This window comes from Triturus cristatus, chromosome 3_1 (genome assembly GCF_964204655.1).
Source record: "Triturus cristatus chromosome 3_1, aTriCri1.1, whole genome shotgun sequence".
NCBI classification, from domain to species: Eukaryota; Metazoa; Chordata; class Amphibia; order Caudata; family Salamandridae; genus Triturus; species Triturus cristatus.
This window is the reverse complement of record NC_140583.1, coordinates 176,451,304-176,476,922: the sequence shown is the minus strand read 5'-3', so window position 1 is coordinate 176,476,922 and position 25,619 is coordinate 176,451,304. Positions and strand designations below refer to the sequence as shown.

General features: G+C 42.5%; 1 protein-coding gene across 2 annotated transcripts in view; it reads right to left on the bottom strand.

The window, feature by feature from the left end:
• Window positions 1-25,619, bottom strand: part of LOC146859890 (sodium-coupled monocarboxylate transporter 2-like) — a 439,901-nt gene that overhangs the window by 150,370 nt on the left and 263,912 nt on the right. For both annotated transcript variants that reach the window (XM_085643626.1, XM_085643627.1), the window contains one exon: window positions 11,830-11,984. In XM_085643626.1, the coding sequence (XP_085499752.1) occupies window positions 11,830-11,984 (155 nt within the window). The remainder of the gene's footprint in view (window positions 1-11,829; window positions 11,985-25,619) is intronic.

Sequence of the window (25,619 nt, the reverse complement as noted above, 5' to 3'; positions counted from 1 at the left end):
TGGCTGGGGTGACATGGTTGCGTCCACTGTCCACTGTACTCCAAACAACAGCAGTGCATGTAGACATGGATATGTCTGTGATATGCAGACTGCAGTCTGTCCAGCACATCACCACCACACTTGGCTTTGTGTACATTCTCATTCATGGGTCACTTGCCTCCATCGCACATGCCTGGTTCCCACCTCTTCCTACATTCCGCTATTGTGTGGCTGAGGTGCCAGCCATGCCATTGTTGGCTCATGTACATGGCTAGCCCAGGTTACCACAGTAAGTTGTGCTGTCGTGTTTGGTGGATGGGCATGTTGTTTGGCATGTTGTATGTGAGTCTGTAATGTGTGCATTTCCAGAGTTGTAATTTGCATGATTGTGGAGTTGGGGGGTGTGGTGTGTTCAGTTGGCACTTACCAACGAGCAGAGCATTTCTGTGGGTGCCAGCCTCAAAGCGCTGGTTGATGATGGACTGCCGGAAGATGAAGGAATCATGCACACTGCCTGGGTAGTTGGCGACGACATTGGTGAAGAGTCCCCAGTGGTCCACTATTGCCTGTACATTGATGGAATGCGTGTGCTTCCGGCTGTGCTAATTGTGTGCAGTGGCGGCAGAGGGCACAAGTAGGACATGTGTGTAGTCGATTGCCTCCCACACATGCGGGAAGTTAGCTATGGCGTAGAAGGTTTGCTTGGTCTCCAGCTGTTCCTGCGCAGTGTGGGGGAAGTGAGGGTACTGGGGTACCAAGCTGATGATAGCATCCAGGACAGGTGTGAGGAACTTGGATAGGGCTGGCAGTGAGACTATTCCGGATCTGGAAGTTGTTGGTTGGAAGGTACCAGAGGTCAACAGGTGCACCACAACCAGCAGCTTTGTCTGAGGTGGGATGTTGGTTGTCCGCTGTGTTGGTACCATCAGCCTGTGGGCAATGATGGCCAGGATGCGGAGGATAGTTGTCCTTTTGAGCCTGTAGTGGGCAATGACATTCTCTGCTGTTAGGTCTGTGAGGGTGTTGCGTTTCCTGAAGGTCCGCTGTCTTTTTCTGCGCTGCCTCTGTGGTGGTCTGGGGGATTGGGGGGTCCGGGTGGGGGTGGCGGGCCTGGTGGTGGTGGCGGTGGGTGTTGTGGCCCTGTTGGGGCTCCAAGCTGCATGATCAGTAGCTCCATGGCATCTGTTGATGTTCAGGTGTGGCTGTGGGCTGTGCTCCCTTTTCTGGTGCAGGTTGTCATTCGACTTTACACCAGATCAGAGCAGGTGTTAATTTCCTTCTGCTACCGTGCCTTATCGCCTGTTTTGTGGTCTTATCACCAATCTGGCTGGTCGTTGAGAATGTTGCGGTGTGGTGTTGTTGCGGCTTTATGCTCGGGAACGCATACTCTGCATTTCATTAGCGATAGTTGCCAGGGTCATCTGTGGTGATATTTTTGGTGGCTGCTATTGCAGGTAAACTGGTGATATGGGCTGTTAGCACCAGCTTGTGAATGGGGCGATATATTTATTGCGACTTTGGCTGCGATAAAGTGCTGATAACTCGGTGATAGATCCTTGAAAGTATGCCACTCAATTCCTAATCCTACTCACCTACTCTGAGTTGTGCCCCACCATTAATGTCTTGCCGCCAGCAAACCAGTGCGACTTTTATGTTACGTCTGTACATATTTTGTGCCTACCTCATTCACTGTTGGAAATTACCATTTTTTGCATGGTGTACACCTGGATTTTTGGCTTGACTATTTGTGCTACATGTAGAACTCCAAAAGCTATTTTCACTGTAGGAGGGTTGACAGCCTAATAGGAAAGCATTGGGGTATACTATTACATTTAATATTGCTTTATCAGCTGGGAAAAATCTACAAAGTTCATGTTTTTACTTTTTAAAAATATTTATTACAAGCCAAATTTAACGGTGAATTCAGATTTTCAATACATATTTTGAAAAAGGAACTTTGAAAAATTACCTATTCCATGCCTAAAGCCTCTAGATGGCAATTTGCATGAGCTCTAATGGTCACCAGGGAGCTTCAGAGCACATTTGATGAAGTGTGAACAGCCGCCGTCACTGCAGGTAACAGCAGTGTGGCGATGGGGCCGTTTAAGGGGTGATTTCGAGGGACGATGCTGAGGGGAAATTATATAAATAATGAATTTTCCCTCTGCATTGTCCCTCGAAATCCCCCCTTACAAGACCCCACTGCCCCACTGCTGTTACTTGCACCGACCACCGCTGAGTGTGTACATGCTCATAGAGCTGAATCAAAGGCTTCAGATATGTGAGATGGTCCGTTCCTCTGGTGGGATTACCATCTGGGCTGTGCTGAAAAACCTGATTAGCTTCTAAGACCTACCTGGTCCCAGGCAGATGTAGCTAACACCTGGGCCTGCCCCCTCTTTTGTCCAGTGGGCGAGAAGCTGCCCCTACAGACAGTTTGGAGTGACCACAAAGGAGGTTTGCTCATTTTCCCTGGCTGTCATGAACTGGTCTTCTTGGCGTATTTGGAGGGTCTTCTTTCTACCACCTACTACCTCCAGAGGCAATGCCAGGCACCAGATTGTATCGGAAGTCTAGCAGTCTTCCAAAAATAATAATTTAGAAAAATCTTCCAGCTGTCAATGCCAAGCAGTAAGGCAAAGAGCGGGGAATAAAGCAGGTACTGCAGAAGGTGGACATTTTTACGGAGTCCAGTGAGGGATCAATCTAACACAAACAATTTTGACTCAACTGGATTCAAAATGGAGCCTTTATATAGGTCCTAAGCTGGAAGTCATCTGGAAGTCGTGATCAGCGCCAGCCCCCCTGATTGTGAAAACTCAGGTACTCTTATCAAATAACAATATGTTAGTATACTTTTAAAAAGTATTAACTCCAAAATCAACCCTATTAATAGGTCCCATCCATGCCTCTGCATTAACCTAGAGGATGGGCCTACGAAGCATCTTAGGGATGCCCAGGGTGTGGAATTGAAATCCCAGAGCTTCTATTTGAAACCATTGACCCTCCTAATACCGAAGCAAAGTCAATTAGGGAGCTGAATACCATTATTTGGAAATGCGTCCTTATGAATGTAAGATCACTATCAAACATAGCTTGGAGTGTGCATCATTTATAGAGGATGAAGGCGTAAAGATTGCTTTCATCACAGAATCATGGACAGATAGTGCCTCAGGCCCGGATCTAGTTAAAGCCACACCTCCCAACTATGTATGTTACGTTTTAAACAGGCCCACTGGAAGAGGAGGTGGTCTAGCTGTCATTTATCACTCTTCATTGGCAGCTACTTTTAACCCTGGAGGGGTGGAAGGCTGCGAGGTGTTGGACTTCTCCTTTCACCTATCCCCTCAATACACCTTTCAAGGCTCTTTGATCTACAGACCACCAGGCCCTAGAAGTGGTTTCTGCATTCAGGCTGGAAAATTTGTGGAAAGTAGCATTACCGCTAGCTCCTACACGGTTTTAGGTGATTTTAATTTTCATCTGGAAGCCATCTCGGATACAGCCAAATTGCTAGATCTTATGAAGTGTAACAACTTAGTGCAAGTGGTGTCGGGTGTGACCCATCAGGCAGGACATACACTTGATGGTATCTTTTCCAATAACCCACAACTGCAGGTTTTGTCTATTCTTCCTTTACTTTGGTCTGACCATAAGGCGGTCCTTTTTAACCTTATCACTCCTGAGCGACTTTTTCAAAAACCTATGAAAAAAAAACTGATGATAAGAGCCTGGAATAAGGTATCAGCTGGAGAACTCATCAAGGTCCTCAATGACACCTTAATTTTGCCTCCTAACAATCTGGACAAGGCCACACGATTTTACGCAAGCTGGCTAGAAGATGCAGGCCAAAAACTAGCTCCGAGTATAATGTGCCAGTTTACAAGACAAGCACCATCTGGCCCATGGTATTCACAGGATTTGAGGGATCACAAACTTATTTGCAAACATCTTGAGAGAAAATGAAGAAAGAACTATTTAGATTGTGACAAGGAGAATTATAAATGTGGACTTGATAAGTATAAACAGTTGATCCACAACGCCAAGGCATCTTTCTTCTCCATGAAGATTAGCAAAGCAAAAAACTCAGCAAGGGAACTATTTAATACAGTTACCAATCTGGCTAATCCGGGAGCTATCACCATCACGCCAAGTCAGGGACTTTGTGACAAACTTACTAATTTCTTCTATGAGAAAGTGAATGTCATCTTCTCCTCCTTTTCTCATGTTAAATCTGAGACAACTCTGGACAATGTGGATGACTTCACAGTAATAAATAAAGTCCATCTGGACCAATTTGTTGAGCTCACAATCGCTGACACTATTAATCTTATGACGTGGCTCAAATCTGGATCCCTCTCAGATCCTTGCCCGATATCCATAATTAAATTAGCGGCAGAACCAATTTGACGAGTTCTTACACCCATTTTCAACACTATGTATAAAGAAGGATACTTCCCTTTAGAATGGAAAAAACCCTCTATTCTGCCTCTTATAAAGAAACCAAATTTAGATGGAGAAGACCCCAACAGCTTTAGGCCTATTTCCAGATTGCTGCTGCCGGCCAAAATTGTGGAGAAAAACCTAAATACGCAACTCAGTTTGTATCTTGAGGCGGCACAAGTTTTGGATCCCACCCAGCACGGCTTCAGAGGGGGCCATAGTGCGGAATCAGCTCTTCTTAAATCTACTGATGAACCATTTTAGACAAGGGAGGTAAGGCTGCACTCGTTATGTTAGATCTCTCTGCAGCTTTTGACATGGTTCACCACGATTTGTTGATGGACCGGCTGCAGGAGATCGGAGTTCAGGGATCTGCATGGAAACTACTGAAGTCCTTTCTCACTAATCGGAGTCCGTCAGTGTCAGTAGGGGAGTTTTCATCGGAATCCTTTTCTCTACCTTGTGGGGTTCCACAGGGGTCTTCTTTAAGCCCGACTTTGTTTAATGAATATGTCTCTTCCCTGGCACCGCTCATTCAGTCTTTTGGGTTCAGTTTGACCTCTTATGCCGACGACACAAAAATTGTGGTTTCTCTACAAACAGACGAATGGCGTAGTACGGCAATTCGATTCAGGGACTGTATGAGCGCTGTTGGGAATTGGATGACCAGAAGTTGTCTCAAATTGAATTCTAATAAGACCGAGGTGGTCTGCTTTGGCAATGCCCCTACGTTCTGGACCCCTGATTGGTGGCCTGACACCATGGGTCCGCTCCCCACAAATAGCAAGAAGGTAAAAAATCTAGGAGTTTGGGTGGATCACAAGCTTAGTTTTAGCGACCAAGTAAACTCAGTATCCTCTGCCACGTCTTTTGCTTTAAGGTCCTGCAAGAAAATTCTCCCGCTCCTTCCTATAGAGTGTCATCAAACAGTAGTCACAGCACTCACTATGTCTAGGCTGGATTATTATGCCTGTATCTCAATATCCAGGAAGGAATAATGAATAGATTGCAACTCTTGCAGAACGCCGCCGCTAGGCTGATATCAGGTATCCCTAAGTATGCTTCAATCTCCAAGGAGATACGGAGGCTCAATTGGCTACCAGTTAGAAAAGGTATACTCCCGCCAGACCGCTTCGGTCCGCGGCAGCTAAACAAGTTTACGTTCCTTTGGTAAAAAAAGCCTCTTGGGATGGCAGAAGTTTTGTGGTGAACGCAGCCAAAACCTGGAATAAGCTCCCACTACATCTAAGAGGGCTGACTAATCTGTCGGCTTTTCGTAAAGCCTTAAAAACGTGGTTGTTTTCAGAATAACTCTCCTCTTCGATGCTGTGCTTTTTTGGTAAATTTCACACAGCGCCAGGACACCCTCGGGTAACAGTAGCGTTCTATAAATGTTATAAATAAATAAATAAATTCAGAATTTTTTAGGCCTTCTTGAAATGGGTACCTGAATATAAAAAGTAAGACGTCACAATTTTTATTTCTGTTAGAAAAAGAGCCACAAAATTATATAATGCTAGGCTGACAAGTAAACACGTTAAGACATTTTTGTGACATTGTAAACATTGGCTTTTCCTCTTGAAAGCGGCATGGGGAGGAAGCTAGCATACATGAACTCACCCAACAATCCATTGCAAGTCCTAGCTGACACACAAGGAAAGAAACAGAATGGTGCCGGAGAATACCACTACATGGCAGCCCTTTTACCCATCGGGGTAAGGATATGTGAGAGGGGAAGCCTGCAGGAAGGTAGTTCATAGGCCCTACAAAAGGTAAGGAGAACTCTTTCCACTGGCCTGACCCCTAGAGTGGGAATAGGTGCTCGGTACAAAGGAGGAAAGGTTCTGCCATCATGATATTTGCTACAGAGGAGCATTGTGGGTTTGTTTGCAGTAGGGCACACAGGAAAATGCAGCACAAAAGGGAAGGATTACCTCTAGGAGCTTTCACCCCATTAGTTAGGGAGTGACTAGGCTTTGTCCAGAACTCACAGACTGATGCCAGGCATAAATGCTGCACACACAGTACCCTCCTCACAACACTTTCCAAACCTGTGGAAGAACTGGAGAGGATTGGACTTGTCTGTGACCTGAAAAGAGCCCTGATGACTGGACCTGCTCTCCCTCTTGTACCAGTACAAAAATGTGGACAATTTTCATAGGACTGACCTCCTGGTAAAGCTACAGGGACACAGGTTACAAGAGCTCTTTTCTGTAACTGACCCGCTGACCACTTCCAACTGAACCGGCCCTGGACCCTGCTGCTGGTTTCTGCTGGAGTAAGCCATGCCGACATAAAGTGCTGTCCCCAAGGTCTTGAACCCTTGGGTTTGGTCAATGTGTACTCCAACCAAATCCTGAAACATGTGACATGGACTGTTTTTGGTTTCAAAGCCCTACAGAGAGGGGGCGCCGGGGGTTTGTATGCAGTAGGGACAATGCTGCAAAAAAGAGTAGAATTACCTCTAGGAGCTTTCACCCCATTAGTTAGGGAATGACTAGGAGGTGCCCCAAATGATCCACCCTCAGTACGCTCCTCAGAACACTTTCTGGACCTATGGAAGAACTGTAGAGGATTGGACTTGTCTGTGACCTGTGAAGAGCATTAAGACTAGACTTGCTATCCCTCTTGTACTCAGGACCAAGATGTGAACTCCAACGTTCATAGCACTGGCCTCCTGTTAAAACTACAGGGACATAGGCTACAAAAAGGCCTTCTCTGTAACTGACCAGCTGACCACTTCCAAAAAGGATCTATCCTTGACCCTGCTGCTGGTCTCTGCTGGAGTAAGTCAGGATGCTGTCCCCATGGCCTTAAACACCCTTGGATATAGTCAAAGTATACTCCTTTCAAATCCTAAAACCTGGGATGTTGAATGTTTTGGCTTCAAAGTCCTTCGAAGGATAAGACCAACCTGCAAGCTGATCCAATAAATGAGTGCTGCTGCTGGGCCAAAGATTCAGGTTGCTCCCCCAGTTTTTTCACTGCAGCGAATCTGATTCAGTGGGACCACGCAATGAAGGTATCTGGCCTCATGGAACCCATTTCTACTAAAGCCTAAAGCCTTGACCCGAATCCAAGCTCCAAAAAGTGACTGAGGCCCTAATTACAAGTGGAAGTTATTGCACATGATAAATAATGACACCACTGGGTATGTTATTTATCGAGTGCAATAAATACCCCCTATAACAGGTTGTTGGGAAATAACTTGCAGATTTTGGTGTTTAACGCACTGAAATTCTCATGATATGGTTTACACTGTACGGTTTTAACCTGTTAGATTTTGCCAGGTTTTACCTTTGACCCAATTAGGCCATCACACACAGGCTGATCATTACAGACAATTCTCCTTGTCTAACTGTTTTAGCAGTTTTGGCAGAAGATAATGTACAATAACATCAAATAAACCTTTCAGGTGGAATTTGTGAACTAAAATTTCCAAACAAAATGCTAAAATCTCAATGCACAAGTACCTTAGGGGCATATTATCAAGACAGGCGATAAAATCATCGCCGCTTTAGCGGCAGAAAACTGCCGCTAAAACGGCGATAATGGGCTTGATAATATGCTCTATGGAATTCCAATTGAAGCTCAGGTTAGATGTCCTTCACATCTAACATGGGCTTCAATTGGAATTCCATAGAGCATATCATCAAGCACATTATCGCCATTTTAGCGGCAGTTTTCTGCCGCTAAAACGGCGATAATTTTATTGCCTGTCTTGATAATATGCCCCTAATTTCTTTAATTATAGAGTAGGGCTTATGACAGCCAGTGGCACAGTGAAGCATCAAAGTAGTCCGCTAGACCCAGAATTATTGGTGGAGCTAAACTTTCTGACTTCAGTAAACAGTTTCAGTTCAACAGATTCTCTATCAGAGAATCCCTGGAATCCAGATTCCCTGGAATTAGAAAGCATCGTCGGCATTCAGGAGCACAACCGTGGCTCCTAATAAGAGTTCATCTGGAGCACGGATATTCCACTAGGACATGTTTCTAAGTCAAAGTCTATCAATTAGAATTGAACCCTGATTTCTCTACATCTACCTATAGCAGATTGATCTCGAGAACATTTTGTGAAAGTTACCTACATTCTCATATATTAGTAACTGTAATTCCAAGATCAGAGACAAGTATTCCTATGGCCATGCATTTCCATTTTAACTGTACTTCAGATATATCTGACATAATAAAATAGAGCAAAGGCCCAGAAGGTGGACTTGAATCATGAGAAATGTAGTTACTCCATCAGTGACAAATAGCCTTTCTGATGAAATCCAAATTCAGAGTGTTTTGCAAGGATGTTGATCAGCATATGATTATGACTAATAATTCCATTTAGAAAGAATTTTAATAAAACAAAGACAAACCCCATGCAGCTGCTTTTATACTGGTTGAAAGTGGATGAGAATTTGTGCAGTTATAGACCTTCTACAGACAAAGATATAAAAACCTTGGGTATATTTATCAAGGTTTTGGGTTGTCCTAGCACCACACAAGGGGGTGCAAAGGCCACACGAAGCCTAAGTGAGATTTATTGAGCTACACAAGCCCACCTTGTGTGGCCTTGCATGGCTTGATAAATCTACAGTAACCCATGGCAGCGCAAATCGTTGCCTTGCGTTACTCTGCAGCAGGGAGGCGTTCCATAGGTGAAGCATGGGTGTTCCCACGCATCCACCCATGGATTATGGTGCATTACCAGATTTACTATTAGTGGTAGAACTGGGAATGTGTCGAAATGCTACACCTCCCCAGGTGAGGCGTATTGAGGAAAAGTATCCTTATTTCTCCTTGTTTATCCTCATTCTATGTGTGCTGCATAATGCAGCACACTTAGAAAGAGAAATATCGCTCTGAGGATTGTTTTTGTTCAGGAAGGTCTTGCTTACTGCACAATAACAATCCTACCTACATCACAGGCCCTAATGCATCATGACGCAGCCAAAAGTGCACCAGTGCTAGTAAAGGGAAGGAATGTTTGGTATAATCTTAAATATGGTGCATTCCTGCCCTTTACCTTTTATGGTGTGCAGCTAGGTGGCTTGCTGCATTGCGCTGTGTGAAAGATTGATAAATACTCCCACTACAGTCTTGAAAACATGCCTCAATTGCTGTGTGAGGGCTTTTTTCAATGTACTACCAGAATCGCTTCACCACTCTTTCTCCTGTTACGCCACTATGGTATTCTCAAAACAATAAAATAGCAGATTTTCCTCTTACTCCCATATAATCACTCGTATTAAGAATGCCTTCAGCTCTCTTCTTCTTCTTCTTTTTCTCTTCTTCTTCTCCTTCAGCGATAGCGGCGAAATGCAGGTTTATCGCTGTGAATCTAGCGATAAACCTGCATTGATACGGGAATCCTTAGTGATAGGGAGATGTGGATATAGATGGCACTGGCAAACAATACAATGCGAAAGCCGGGGATCGAAGATACCAAATAGGTATACCGCCGGGCAGTACCTTTGGAGTAGTAAGTATTTTTTTTTAAAACCCCGACACTACGAGATAGAGAGAGGGGGAGGCACCCTTTAATCTAAATACCAACGAGATAAGCTTCTCACTTTTCTTTTCTTATAAACAGTGTGTGACTACAAGGCTACCCTATCTTGACCCTGAGACACGCATATTCATCTCTAATTGGGTAAGGGAGATCGAATGTATGTATGATAGATACGAGTGACGATTGACACGCATTATTGCATATGAAATATTGATGCATGTGAATGCAAGTATGAGTATAAAATACCGTTAAGTGAAATTTGTCTTGAGTGTATGAATCAAAGGGTCACGACCGGATCTAAAAAACACGGTAACCGTTAGGCACACATGAGCTCACAGTCGTGGTATGAATGAATCACGACACATTTTGGCATATGGAATATTGACACATGCGAGTGAAAGTATGAGCATAAATACCATGAAGTGAAATTTGTCTGAATCAAAGGCTTACGAACGGATAAAAATCATGGTAATCTTGTGGCATACATGAGCTCACAGTCGTGGTATAAATGAATCACGACACATATTGGTTTTAACGCGGATGGTGATTATTGAATCAGGTTTTTCTTCTCTAGTAAATAGTAATTGAGTAATTTGATACTGCGCACACCACCCAAGTTGGGTAGTTTGGATTAACTAAATTCATTATGGCTCTGCCGGTTGTGGTCACATGAGCACAGACCTTGCATGAAACGAATATGTGCACCCACGCATGATTAGGAGGTGCACTACAAGATTATTATTGAAATACATTGTCTGGTCTTTTTTCTTGTTTTTTTCTCTTTTTCTCCTAACAGGCGGACTTTTTTCATTACAGAAAAAGGGGGATAAGTATTCTCCCCACTGTGATATAATAATTTTATTGTCACTTAACTTCTATTGTTAACTGTTGTTACGAAGGAGGCAGCTTTCTGCACCTTCAAAAATCAATATATAGGTCAACATAATATGTTTTGAACAATCCAGGGAGGGATCTCTGTCGGGCCCTGACGAAAGCACCGGACCATTTTTTGGCCTCTTCATTTTTGGGCTGAAACATGTTGGCAGTCTTGTAGGGTCTTAGGACCATAACCTCTGAAAAGACCCGGTTTTTACTTCTTCATTTAATATCCACTACAACCCCACTAATAAAGGGATACCTGGGGCGGTAGTAGTATTTTTATCTTTAAGTCCCCCTGGCCTACATCTCCTAGGAGCTCCCTGAAAAATGGTCGAGCCCACCCAGACCTTTAGGAGTCTGGGTGAACCCGATGATGAAGCATGACACCAATAGGGTGTGTGAGAGTTAAATAACAAAAGGAATTGTTTCCTTTCCGCAACCATGGTACACACCACCATTAGGAGTTCTAGAGGCTTTAGGTGCCATCCTGGGTTTGGATACAATTTTGTGAAGATAAGGTATGGATTTAGCCATACAATCCACCTCCCATGTAAAAGATAGTCAAGTCAGGATTTTCACGGACGTAAAATACCGCCGATAACCGCGGTTAGCGTGGCTTTTAATATTGCTATATGTGTCCTGGGCGGGCTTGTAAATAACGCGAAGGACAGATAGCGTTATTTTTAATGATGTTTTGCTAGGGAACGCCTACTTTGCATCTCATTAGAGATGCGATGCAAGGCGTAAGGAAAACCAGTGCTAAGACAAGAAAATGGCCGCTAAAGCAGCGATAATAGGCTTGATAATATGCCCCATGGCTCCTTAACAACTAGGGCCCTTCCTGCTTAGGAGTAGTGGGCGCCATGACACCTCAGGGTATATGTGCGCGTAACAAATCGCTTTAACATAACATTCTCATCTAAAACATAACGATATGTCATTTTTTCAAATGCAGATATTACAAGCATACATTTATGACTTTCAAAAATATAGCAAAAGCAGTCATAGTTTATTTTGCCTACTCGAATAAGTTTAGACGCGATCCATTAATATTAATATTCCAAATGTTGGTCGGTCCATTATTGATGATAGTTCCTTGAATTAGAACACTTAAAAACCCCGCGATCATGACAACCATTTGAAATGCATCAGTCCACACCACTGCTTTCAGTCCCCCCTAGAAATGTAAAAAAAAGAATTGTAAACATTTTCTGATAGTCCGGCAATTGCATACAAATAGCAAAACAGCATTTTAAATAAAAACAGGTTCAGTGATTTTGCATTAATCGAAAGCATGAACATTTTTTAATATAGCGATCATGAAAAGGAGAAGCATGTGTGTAACATTAGTATTATGTTCCTTCCTGTCTTTGCTCAAAGCTAAAGGTTCCAGATGCTATTATAAATCTAAATATATGCTTACTGATTTCTTGACTACTGAAGGTAAATGTCTTGCTGAATCCTTTATAGGGACTATTAGGGCAAGGAATCGTCCTACATTCCATACAGGCGTGATCTCCATATCCTGAGCTCCCAACTGCATATGATTCTGGTATCCAAATTTATATTTTGGTCCTGTTATCATGCTTGTCTAGTGTGCATGGAGAAGTCTCAGCTTCTGAGGTTTGTCCTTTCTAATGAGCTGGCGGGGCATACCAAGCGTGCCCTCATAGTGAACAGTGGACTACTATTCCTGTTTCAGGTTCATCACATAAAGTGGTGGAGGTAATGTAGCATATACAGTGCCACAAGACCTTTTCTTTGCTGTTGTGTGAAAACCAAAACCTTGTGACAACATCCTATGTGCATTTACAGAGGGTGTGCTTTAGCATTAACCTGTGACATGTGTATGTGTGTGTCTCAAAGTACTTAAGGAAGTGGAATCTCTTTTGGATGTGGCAGCAAGCACAGGTTTGAGGTAAAAAAACAGTGAGTAGGATGGAAATTCCATGGACTTTACTAACAAGAGGCTGCTGAAGTTTGTGTGCCAGACCTGTCATTTTGTCTGTCTCTGATTACAGCTCCAGGAAGGCTGGCAGGTGCAAAAAACTCACAATTCAATGTGCCCATGTTGAGCCAGTGCTAACTGCTGTGAAGAAAACACTTAGAACTGGTTATGAAGTTTGAGACAGTGACTTTCCATCCCTGCTTAGAAAATGTATATAAAAGTCGGAAACACATGACCCCAATTGATTCCAGTCCCAAGATTTTCTTCACCAAGTTTTGAAATGCTCCAGAGAGTATTTAAGAGATGCTGTGTAACTAGGGCTGGTGTCTGCAACAGCCAGTCTCCAGAGGTGAGGAGCCATTGACTGGTTTCTGCTGTCGGAGCTGTGATCTCTTTCTACAGTATTGAAGAAACTGAGCTGAAGGCTGTACGAGAAACAATTGTTTGCTGTCTAATGTGTCTATCCATCTTTTTATTTTCATCTTGAAAAAAATGTTTTATGTGCGCCGAGTACCCAGAGGAAGTTGGCAAACTCTATAGAGTGATCTAGGAGTGATCTTTGCAAAGAGGGAATCCCCTGGTCTCTCTACGGTATTGGTGAAAATGAGCTTAAGGGTGAACAAGAAGCAATCGTTTGCTGTCTCATGTGACTATCCCTCTTTTGATTTGCATCTTGAAAAAAACTTTCAATGCGCCAAATTGTGAATCTGTATTGTGTACCAATTTTTGGGCAATAACATGTAATTGAAAATGGTGTTTATGAAATACGTTACTAAAAGCTTGGAGCTTTTTGATATTGTTGGAGCTCTGGTTCTGATTGTAAGACCTAAGGTATGAGATTGGCCTGTAGAGTGTTTTGAAAATGTGCGTAAAGTATAAGTGTATGACACAGTGATTTCCCAAGGGGAGATTTGATCTTACTGTTTAAAACAGTGGTCTGTCCCCTTGAAATTTTCAGTGTCATTCAAGAATTCACCAGCCCACGCCGCGAAGCCACAGACATCACTCCATACCAGAACTGAAGGCTAATCTTAGCCTCCAGGTCTAAACTTAGACTTCAGGTCTAAAGCTAGACTTTACGTCTAAATTTAGACTGTAGGGGGCATATTTACAAGCCCTTGCGCCACTTTTGCGTCACTTTTAACATGGGAAAAGTAATGCAAAAGTGGCGCAAGGTGCTTGTAAATCTGCCCCTAGGTGTTAACTTAGACCTCAGGTCTAAAGCTAGACTTTAGGTCTAAAGTCAGACTCTAGGTGAAAATTTAGACTTTAGGTCTAAACTGAGGGCCTGATTTAGAGGTTAGCGGTCTTCCCGAAAGCCTGCCATGGTGATGGGCCTGAGTACTTCCTCAAGCCAACGGCATTCCGCCCACCATATTTAGATCTGTACGCAATACACAGAATGCTTGCAAGCCGCCGAGGCAATTTAGATGTTCCTGTTGGACTACTGGTGTTCTGTTGGCAGAGTCCAGCTTCTGCTCTCCAAATCACCAATGCAGTTGCAAAAATAGTAGATCACTTTTATTGCTTCTATAGGCAAAGGGGAACTTTCAGTGGTGTGCTACAAGAAGTCCTTTCTACAATAATGACACACCTCAACAGCTTACTACAGTGAACACAAAATGAGGATTTTTTCCAATGCGAAGTAAGACTAGTATGCCTCGGGTAGGCTTCAACACATGGTTAGAGCTATTGAAGCAGCACATATTTTTTGGGTGGCAATACTCAACAGAAACCAAATCCAATGGAATCTTATAAACTTCCATTCAATCACTGTCCAAGTTCTCTCTGTCCCAGATATGTATATCTAAAGTCCGTGTGTCTCTTTTACAAGATCAACTCATGTTCCTTTTGCACTTTGCAACAGCAGCGGAGAACTGCCAATGTCACAACGTTGAAATGTCCAAATGAAGATGACATGGTGAAGGAGCCTACAACAGAATTAAAACAAAAGAAATTAATTGATTACATAATTTTCACATAAAAAATGATTTATTTTCAAGACACATTTTCTAACAACAACAAAAGATAAACAATGTACATGTACGCAGTAGTCAATGTGTCAAAACTTTGATCAAAAAACATCTTTGCCCAGGATTTTCCTTAACTTGCCCTTTTTAAAAAAAATGTCCAGCACAGACTATCATCCTCATTAGATGAAAGATTGGTTGAACAGTTACTTTCAAAAACTTTCAATATATACTCACACTCATGTGAAGAAGCTGTCAATAAGATCTTGACGTAAGTCAATCATTCCTCAACAACACTATCAACTTCATAAGGCATTTCAACAACCTCACCCTGTGACTCTTAATGGTCTTCATCCTCTGTGATATATGGTATATTCTGTCGCAGGGCTATGCTGTGCAACGTGCAGCAGGCCATGGCGATTTGGCACACCTTATCGGGAGAGTATAGGAGGCCTTCACATGTCTTACTCAAACATCGAAATCTGGCCTATAGGAGCCCAAAAGCCCACTCTACTGACCTGCGTGTTCTTCCATGGGCCTCATTTAAGCAGACTTCCCCTGAGGTTGTTGGATTCCTCAGCGGTGCCAACAACCATGGTCAGTTAGGATAGGCTGAGTGTCCTATATGAAAAAAAGGAGCCAAAAAAGAATTACTAGTGTAGACCATTAAGCTTCAAATTAACCAAATAATACATTGACAGTATGTACTTACCAAGATGCCAGCGTCACTCCGGTCCCAGTTGTGACATTTGCAGGGGTACACTGCTGTTCCATAGTACAGAGAAATCATGGGTTGTTCTTGGGAAACTAGCACAGACACCTGTGATGTACAGATCAGGTAAGCAGAAAACTTGATTTGGAAACTTTTCCGATTCCAGTAAACTTGTTCCCTGGCATGTGGTGGCACTAAGGTAATATGTGTAGCATCAAGTGATCCAATCACATGTGGTATGTGACCCAAACCATAAAAATCACCCTTCACATTTGCCAAATCCTCATGTCATGGAAACTGGATAAAGCTGTTGATGTGTCTCATCATTGTAGAAAAACTTTTTGTGGCACACCACTGAAAGTTGGTTGTGACATTCCACCAAATACTGCCACAGTGCATTGGAATTATCCTGTGGCCACAAAATGAAGTGCTACCATGAGTTTGACAATTGATGTAATAGATGAGGGAGACGATCTGACCAGCTGATGACATAAATAGTTCTTCCATGGTGGCCTGGAAATGGTCGGAACACTTGAGGCTGTTGTCTCCTCATTCTCCCTGGGTTCATGTCTGCAATGTAAATTCGTAAACATTTAGAAAAATGTACAAACTTTTTTTAATAAATAACATATGTTTGCTAAAAATATATATGGTTTAACATAATTTGACAGAACATGTAATATTGACATCCTTTCTTAACAGATAAAATGTATGTGTCAATTGTTGTAACAGCAAGAATTTGTAAATAGTACATTTTAAATGTATTCTTTATATATTTAAAACAAACAAAAATTCAACCGAAATACTGTGTAGACAACACCGCACAACTATTGCATTTGACCACAGTAACAAGGTAAATATAAATCTTTTTTTCAAACAGCGAATTACATTCGCATTTTACATATGTAAACAAATAAGCCACCATATTGATTGGTGATGATGCACATAAACATTGACTAACACTATTTGACCATCTGAAATGGTAGTCGCTTGACCTCACCGTCAAGACATGTGGAAGTAGACGACTTCAGCAGAAGTTGACCGCCTAGTTGTGAAACTCCACAACAGACACAGCCATATGCTAGCGTGTGTAAAAGCAATGTACGACAGCCAATGGATGAGTCAGTCGCTGTTGACGATCGTGTACATCGTGCACATGTACGTGACATTGCAAAGAAAGCTCACATGCCTCCTATCACTGCAGCCAACAAGACCTCCTCAACTTTTGCTGCCGTTCAAGAGCTGTGTAAGCCACAATGTCAGGAAGAGCAGGTGGCAGGGTCCCAGCCTTCTCGCCAAAGGAGCTGGATTTGCTGGCATCAGAGGTCCTTTCCCTGTACAAGACACTATATGGCTCACCAGAGGAACAGGTGCATGTTTAAAATGGTTTTGCAAATCTGTCCAACAGTTTTTTTCAAAAGAAACACAGGCTAGAATGATCCTTTGAGTTCCTGATTGAAGTGAAGTGTCATTTATATTTTAGATTAAACAGAACAATGATGGTGTGAGTTTTTAAGCACTTTCGAATTAGATATAACATCAACATTAGTATGTGTTTTGTGTTTTAAGCCATACATTTTATTTGGTGTGTTTTTGAGATATATCAATATGTATCTATGAATTTCCTGTGAAATGTCAAAATTTCACTTCATCTAAAATTAGAAAACACATTATATTTTCTTGACAACTGTACATATGTATAATCTTTTACATATGAAATACAAATTATCTGTATTGTTACACTCAGCTTGGATGTGTTTGCTTTGTTCACCCTATGTTGGCAGATGTGGCTCCCTTGCATATTTTGCCACTGGATTAAAGCTAGCCTGGCTGATGAATGGTGTTACCCAAACACTGGTCACAGGAGGCTTGTTTCCAGTCCAGGGAAGGCCTGGCTTGGCAGTTCGGCTGGACTATTCCCATGAGGAATACGGTCAAGACTGATTGCATATGGCTGGGTCTGAACTGGGGGAGTGAAGCGAGCTAAAGAAAGATGATGGATGCAACACAGATCTGTGACTGGGGGTGAATGTCTGAAAAGTTTCAGGGCTCCGGCCATCATCTACTTGTGTTTGCTTCATTCATACTCCCCAACCAACTGGGAAATAAATTGGTGAACAGCTCTGTGTTTCCGAGCAACCTGAAAAGCAGTACCCTAGTGATTGTATGTGGTGTGACGTTGTAGGACCTTATCTTATTGCATACAAACACACTTTGGTCAGAGGATATGGCTATTTGCACACCCTCCTTTATAATTCTTTCACTTTTCTCAACAAGCTCATTAGAAGAAGGGCGAGTAGAGAGCTACCCTGAGGTGTTGTATGTTATGTGGTTTGAGAAACATGCACAACTGATGTGACAAGAAATGTGTGCCATTGTTTGTGACAATGGTCTCAGGTGACCTTCCCAACTTAAAATTTACTCAAGAAATGTTATGGTATTGTCAGTTGTAGGTCCATCAGAAAACAAGTAATACATCCACTTTGTGTGGTATTCCACCCAAAAAATTAAGACAAATCCCCAAAATTCCACAATTTGAGTGCTGAACACACATTTTTCTAACTTGACATAAAGCTGATGTGTACGGAGTCACTCTAGTACCATTCGAACATGAGTTGAATGTTCCTGAGGATCTTGAGAGAAAATCAATATGTCATCCAAATAGATCACACCAATTAAGCCTCTCGAAGATCTAATTTAATAAAAATCTGGGCTTCTTTAATTTGATCTAAAAGAACTGAAATCAAAGGTAGGGGATAACGATTCTTGACTGTCAATGCACGTTCTCAAGGTCCCTTCTTTCTTGGAGATGAAGAATAATGGGGAAGAGACTGGGGACTGTGAGGGTCTAATGAAACCGTTGGCAAGGTAGCGGTTCAAATATTCTCTTAAATGACTGTTTTCAAATTCAGTCAAGGCATAGATTCTGCTACATGGGGGTACAGATCCGGGCTCTAAGTCGCTCGTACAGTCACATGGACGATGGGGAGGCAATAGTTCCGCTTCCTGTTCACTATATACCTCACTAAATTCTTGGTATTCAATAGGAATTTCCATGGAATTGATTACCCCAATTGATTCTCCTCCAAACGACAACAATGAGGCTTGAGACAGTACAGAGACTTCGTCTGAGGAATGGTAACAATGTGCAGAACAATAAGTAGATTTCATTTCAACTGCCCTGTTTTCCCAGTCTAGGGTTGGGTTGTGTACCATCAGCCAGGGCAATCCTAAGATTAGTTGAAACTGTGGAGAATTTATAAGGTTTAATTGAAGAACTTCACGGTGACCATCTGACTGAATTAGTTCCAAGAGCTCGGTATGACGAGTGATGGGACCAGAGGAGAGATTGGTCCCGTCCACCGCTTGAACTGGTTCACTTCTTTCCTTGAGAATAGCCTCTACTCCAAAACTTTGGGCGTACTTAATATCACAAAAGTTGCCCCTGGCTCCGGAATCTATCATGATGGCAACCCCAGCGATTTCTTGATCACGAAACCTGAGCGTCATGTGTACAATTAAATGAGGGGCCAAAGTCTGTAGCGTGTTTATGATCTGGGATTGTTTTTTTCTTCTTTCGCCATCAGAACGACCCCGTCCACTGATGGTTTTGATTATTTCCCTTAACCGGGAATTTAGGTCTTTTGGGACACTCTTTCACAAAATGCCCGGAAACTCCACTGTATAAGCATAGTTTCTTAATTCAACGCTGTTCCTTTTCTTCTTTGCTCAATGGACACACACTGCACCAATCTGCATCAGTTCCACTTCAGAAAATGTTCCTGTAGTTCTTCCAGCTTCCGGTCTGGCTCTATCAAAGCGTGGAATGTTCATCCTGAACTCTTTCTTCTTTTCACCTTTTCAATCTGAAAATCTATTTCCAACACTAAATCCAATGGGGCAGATAACTCTGTAGGTCTATTGGGAATCTGGGCTAATCTGTCTTTGATTTCCTCATGTAATCCACGATATAAAAGAGCAGCCCTCTTATCTTCCGGCCACTTGGTCTCAACAATCAGTTTATTAAATTCAGTCAGGTATGTAATCAGATCTTTGGAACCCCGACAAAGTTCTAACAGTTCATTATCAGTGGCCTGGGAAATCTTTCTTCTATCAAAAATTCTCAGGAATTCTGGTTTGAAATGTTCAAAATCATAAAGAAGTGGGTCATCCCTAGTAACCAAAGGGATCGCCCAGTTGGCAGCATCTCCACTTAAATAAGACAAAATAAAGGCTACTCTAGATTGAGCATCGGGAAACAAGGTGGGACGACACATAAAATGCAACGAACACTGCGTTAAAGAAAGTTGGGCCTTCTGTGGATCCCCGCTAAACCTCTCAGGAGGAGCTATAGGAATGAGCGAGGAGACGGAATGAATTACCTGAGCTACAGTGCGTGGATTTGCTTCCTGTGGGGGACTAATTGATGAGGACTGAGGAACGGGAGGAACCCCCAAGGCCAACCCATCTACCTTTTACGACAATAACATAGGGGCATATCAACAACAACCGGCGATAATTATCGCTCAGCGCTCTTAGCGTGAGGATAATTATCGCCGGCTAGCGTGAATTTTTATCGCTTAGATAGCGTGCTATTAGCAACGCTTATCTCAATAGCGATAAAAATCTACACGCTAACAGGCTAACGTGAGATTATCGCTGGAAACCCAGCGATAATCACATGTTACCTTGTTGATAGGGACAGGCAAACTTAGCCATGAGATCCTCCTTCCATAGGATATCATGGCTAAGTCTGAAAATTAGCAGACGTAAAAAAGCAACGTTAACCGCGATTAGCGCTGCTTTTTTTGTCTCTAACAGGGTTAGCGACATTCTTGATAATAGGAGAAATGTCGCTTAGCGACATTTCTCCTATTATTTTACTCTGGAACGCCCCCTTTGCATCTCATTAGAGATGCAAGGGGAAGCGTAGAGTAAAAGGGTGCTAACATGCAAATTTGCGTGTTAGCACCCTGTTGTTGATAGGGCGCTAGTTTTATCTCTGCTTTTTTGGCAGAGATAAAGCCCTTGTTGATATGCCCCATAGTTTCTTGACGTGAAGCAATTAGGTTCTGTTTCAAATTTTTATTTTCCTCCTTGACTGCACCTATCTCTCTCTGGATTCCTTCTTACATTTCTCCTAACAACTTAAAACTGAACCCTTCCACCATTCTGCTTGGGTGAAGGTAATTCGTGGGAACTTCAATCTGTCAAGTACCTAGTCTTCACAGAAGCAGAATGGTTGCTAGGTCCCAATGCCCACCCACCGGTGCCACCGCGCTAGATTTCTCAGAGCAGTTACACCAGCGAGGCAGAAAGGGAAATGGAACAGAGAAGAGACAACTCCATCTTCGGCAATTTCTCTTAATCTTCTAGATAGTCTTCGCAATTGGTTTCCAGGAATGAAAGAGTACCTAATGCACAGCAGGACGAGGAGAAGAAGCAAATATCAACCCTTCTATTCCTAACAGCTAATGTTAGCCTAAATTCTTACTCTAGTCATCCCTACCAGCTTAAGCAGAAGTGTTAGCTTCTCTTCTATAGTATGTACAGTTTCTACCGAATGAAACTCTATACAAATGTAGGCTCCAAAATATCTCAGGTTGAAATAATGTACATAAACAATGTTCCTATCAAATGTCTCTGCACAACTGAAAGTAGTTCCTTTTCGTTCTCTTGGACACAAGGACTGAACTCTGACACTATGAATATCCTGTACTGCTTCTGTCTTAGGGAACATACACGCAAAAAGGAACAAGGAAGATTCAAAAGGGAGGAAATGGAAGGAAGGCGCAAGGGCAGAAGGCAAGACAGAATAAGCAATCCAAAGGAGCGAAGGTTAGTAGCGTTCAGATGAGGCAAGTAATGTTTCTGAGGCTGACGGCAAGCACAACTTTAAAACAGCTAGATACTGCTTACTTGGATGCTGAATTCCCCACTAAATTTGTACTTCACCAGGGACTCCTCGAAGTGCTGCAAGTACGCTCTGCCGATTCTGAAAGCGGATGAAACTCTGACAGGTGATTCAAGCTGACTGGAATGCGGAGGTGGCAGTACATAACCGCTACCTCACAAAGAAATCATGAGGAGGAGCGGCAAACTACTTGCGTTCATGCTCACAGAAACAATTTGGAGTGGGCACCGGGAAGCCCGCGCACAGCCCCTGTCAATCATTGCATCATGGGAGGCTTAAGATGCCACAAACTGATACAGCAAACGTGGTGGCCATCTTATAATGTGCAAAGATCCCTGACTAAAGGTCTCTCCACAGGTTAACCAGACAAGGTTTAACCAGACCCTTAATCTTTCTCCTCTTTTCTTTATCGGACTTATTCTGGCCAAATAAAGTTGCACAAATGTGGGGGCATATTATCAAGACACGGCGTTAAAATAATCTCTGCTTTAGCGGCAGAAAACTGCTGCTAAAGCAGCGATAATGGGCTTGATAATATGCTCCTGACAATTCCCATAGAAACCCATGTTCTGGTGTCAACATGGGCTTCAATTGGAATTCTCTGCGGCATATTTTCAAGCCCATTATCGCCGCATTAGCAGCAGTTTTCTGCCGCTAAAGCGGCGATAATTTTAACGCCGTGCTTGATAATATGCCCCGTGGTTCCTGACACAGGCTTGAAGAATATTGCAGTGGTCAAGCATTGCATAGCACAGAGAATGAGAGTAGGAAAGCTATTGGAACACGAAACACAAAGTACGCAGTTAAAATAGTATTTAGAAGGCACTTGCTTGTATAGGAGACACATAGCAAAAATACCCAAGCAGTAGGTGGGGTTAACGGAGGTCGTTTCCCAGTGTTATGTGCTTTTAAAATATCTGGTTGCAATAATTCACCTGAAGTGCAGCGCATGACTAAAAACAAATGACCAGGTAGTGAAAACTCTTAATTGCGTGGAGGCGCGGGAACACGCCTCGATAGAAAGTGCACACTGAAGCTAAGAGTGAAGACAGTGCTCTAGTTGTTATGTTAAGGATGGGCCTGTAGCTTAAACATGCGCGTGCATGCTTTGGGGTTGTAATGAGCCAGAAACCGCAGTCGGGCGCCTCCAATACTTGTGGGTTTGGTTCAGAAGTATCCAGATGCTCATAAGGGAATCCCAGTAAACAGACAGGTAAGGTTCCATATAGCAGCTAGGCACAAAATGCTCTAATGAAGCAGCAAACCCAAATGCATTCTTTACGATGAAAAGCATCCTTTCATTGAGATATTGAGGTCCAGTGATGGAGCAAAGTTTCGCATAAAAAGAGACTTGCTCGTATGCAATCCTCTCGAATACCCTGTAACACTATAATCAATCTGTCCGTGAGTACTAACAGTGCACCACATTCAACATATTGTATTTAGGGGACGCTTTCCTATGTGCCTTACTAATTAATAACCCGAGTGTCCTAAAATGGCCGCCGAAAACGCGGGAACTCTTCTACGCATGCGTATACTACATCTACGTAGTATGATGTTTTCTGTCGCTTGGGGGGCAAACTTTGCAGATGTGCAATAGCTTCAAAAATGGGCGTTTTAAAGTAACGCATTAATGCACATGCCGTGCTGATACTAAGCTCTGCAAGTTCTACTAAGCTATTAATGCAAAATATTTATTGGGGTTAGAGTAGAAGTAAAAGGTATACAGTGAATTCATTTTATTTTGTATTCTAACATGTTCTTCTCTGACTATTAATAGTTCGTATTTGGGCCTTGGAGGGTGACCGCGTCTCTGTTTCCTTGAGGCTTCTACGCATGCTCAAACGTCTGCTTATTCTGAACAAGTGAAGTAAATTGACTGGCTGCCAAACCCTAAGCCCAGCAAGGACATGGGAAACCAACTTTTGACCCTATTTAAATTAAGGGGCGGGGAACTAGACAATAGACTAAAGAAAATTATTGCACTTAGTATGGTGTGATGTCCTCACCTCACTGCTTGGCCCAATCAAAATTGCAAGTGAACATGGAATTGAAACATTTGGGGGTGGATCATACATTTGAATTGGTATAACAGAGGTAAGTTCTAGATAGTTAGACACACTTGATGCTGAGATGCTGATGCTATGCTGAGATGCTGCCCGATTTTGCTGCAATCTGACTGAAGAATCCAACACTAGGGAAATTCGTGGAGCAACCGAGGAGGCACATCTAGGAAGGAGTCCGGACGAGCCCAAGCTGTAGACAGTAGCACCAGAGAGGGGTGTAACACTGGCGTTACAGTAGAAGAGGTCACTTCCCTGTCCTGAACCTGTCCTAAATCCTTGACTCTCTGATGTCGGAGTCCTCACACCATTCTAGGTATTTATATCTGTAGGGTTAATGCTCCGTATTTGCTCTCTGTCCTTTCTCTCCTCAGGTGCTGTCATTGCAAGAATTTATCAATGCAAACTGATTATAAGCTAACTCTACTATTTTTCCTGATGGAGACTTCTGGTATATTCATGTGTATGCACGCAATGTACGGAGAAAAGAGAAAAATGACATTTATGCAAAAGGTTAAGAATTATTTCAAAAAGGACAAACCCATTAAGAGTAGAAAGAGAATTCTCATTCCTCCTCCAAATACGCCTGCATCATACATGATGGTGGAGAGAGGCTATCATACCTGTGTATGGTTAGAAAATTGGGTAGAATACACAAAGGATGATGGTATATTAGCATTTCCTGAATGCGGAAGTTTTAATGGAAGAATATTGTACAATTTAAGAACACAAATGAATGAATTAGAACCCAGACCTAGATTGACTCAATATGAGGCTTTAGAAGAATGAGAAATTGAAGCCTTTGAACGTGACAGACCGTGAAGCAACAGGACCTTAAGCAAATATTAACAGAAATTTCCCCGGGAGACTAGAGACAGTCAAATGAAACAATGGAGACAGGCCATGGTGGCAGAAGGTTTATATCCTGTGTTAACATCAGAAGAGCAGATGGGGGATAAATGTACAGAAAAAACCAAGCACTTAACCATTTTAGGTAGCGGAGAGACAGAAGAGGGATACCTTGAAGACATATTGATGAAAAGTCCTCCACCTTATAATGATGGATTCAATAGAATGACCCCTAGAGCCCCAATCACAAAAGTATTAATTCAGATAAAAGTTTAAAACTCCTTCTGAGTCTGTGGTTCTTTAAACAAAAGTTAAAATACAATATCGTATTTCCTCCCTATTCTAATCTACTACTAGATCAATCAAATTGTTCATTTACTCAAGAGACAGGAATGGTAAGAATACTGGTGTAAAGGTTTCCTAGGGTAAAATTAAATTGATGACCAGTGGATATTTGCCAGCTCATTGCGTGTATGAATGTATATGGGCCCTAATGAGTGTTGTGTGTATGAATGTGTTGAGCTGGTAAACTCCGCTGCATCAGTTTTAATTGGTAGCAGAGGCATGGTTAGTATAGTTAGTTCGGTGAGGATTGCATTTGAAATTTTAATTATTGATTTATGTTTTAACCAAAACCCCTAATGTATTGTTTTATGTTGTCTGGAAAGTCCCGGGAATATTGAATAGCGGGTGGCGAGTGCAAGTCACACTGCAGTGAGGCTATTGGTCTGGATCAAGAAAGTGCTGAAAGTTGCGCAGGACTGGAGGCACTAAATTAGGGAAAATTTCTTGTATGTTAGTGAGAATAATTGGTTCGCTGGTGAAATTTTAATATTATATCACCTAGAAAGGGTAATACTGAAGGAGTAGCAGGTTCTCTGATTCTTGTGTGAAGAGTAAGCAGAAAGGATTTACTCGTAGTGTGTGAAGAGTAAGCGGAAGGGTTTTACTCGCATTGAAAGAAATCTTACTATTCTTTGAATGAGTGGATCAGACACAATAGCGAATGTTTACACGTTGTTAATTAATGAATTTTTGTGAAGAATTGTGAGAAAATATGTTTTCGCATTACCTTGTGAAGGAGGGGTCAGTTGCGGGTGCTGCACTGACGTCACTGAGAGCCGCACTGGGATTGGTTGAAACAGTGGGCGTGTAGTTGATGCGAAAAAAATTTGTAAAGGAGGGGTCAGTTGTAAGGAGTGATACTGACGTCACAGAAAACCCGCGCAGGCACTGGCTGAGCGAGTGAACAGAGTTGATTGGTCCTCAGACTAGAAAACGCGCTAGTATTGGAGAATTTTAGAATTAAAGCAAGCATCTGATTGGTCGACAAAATAGAAATCCCGAGAATAATAA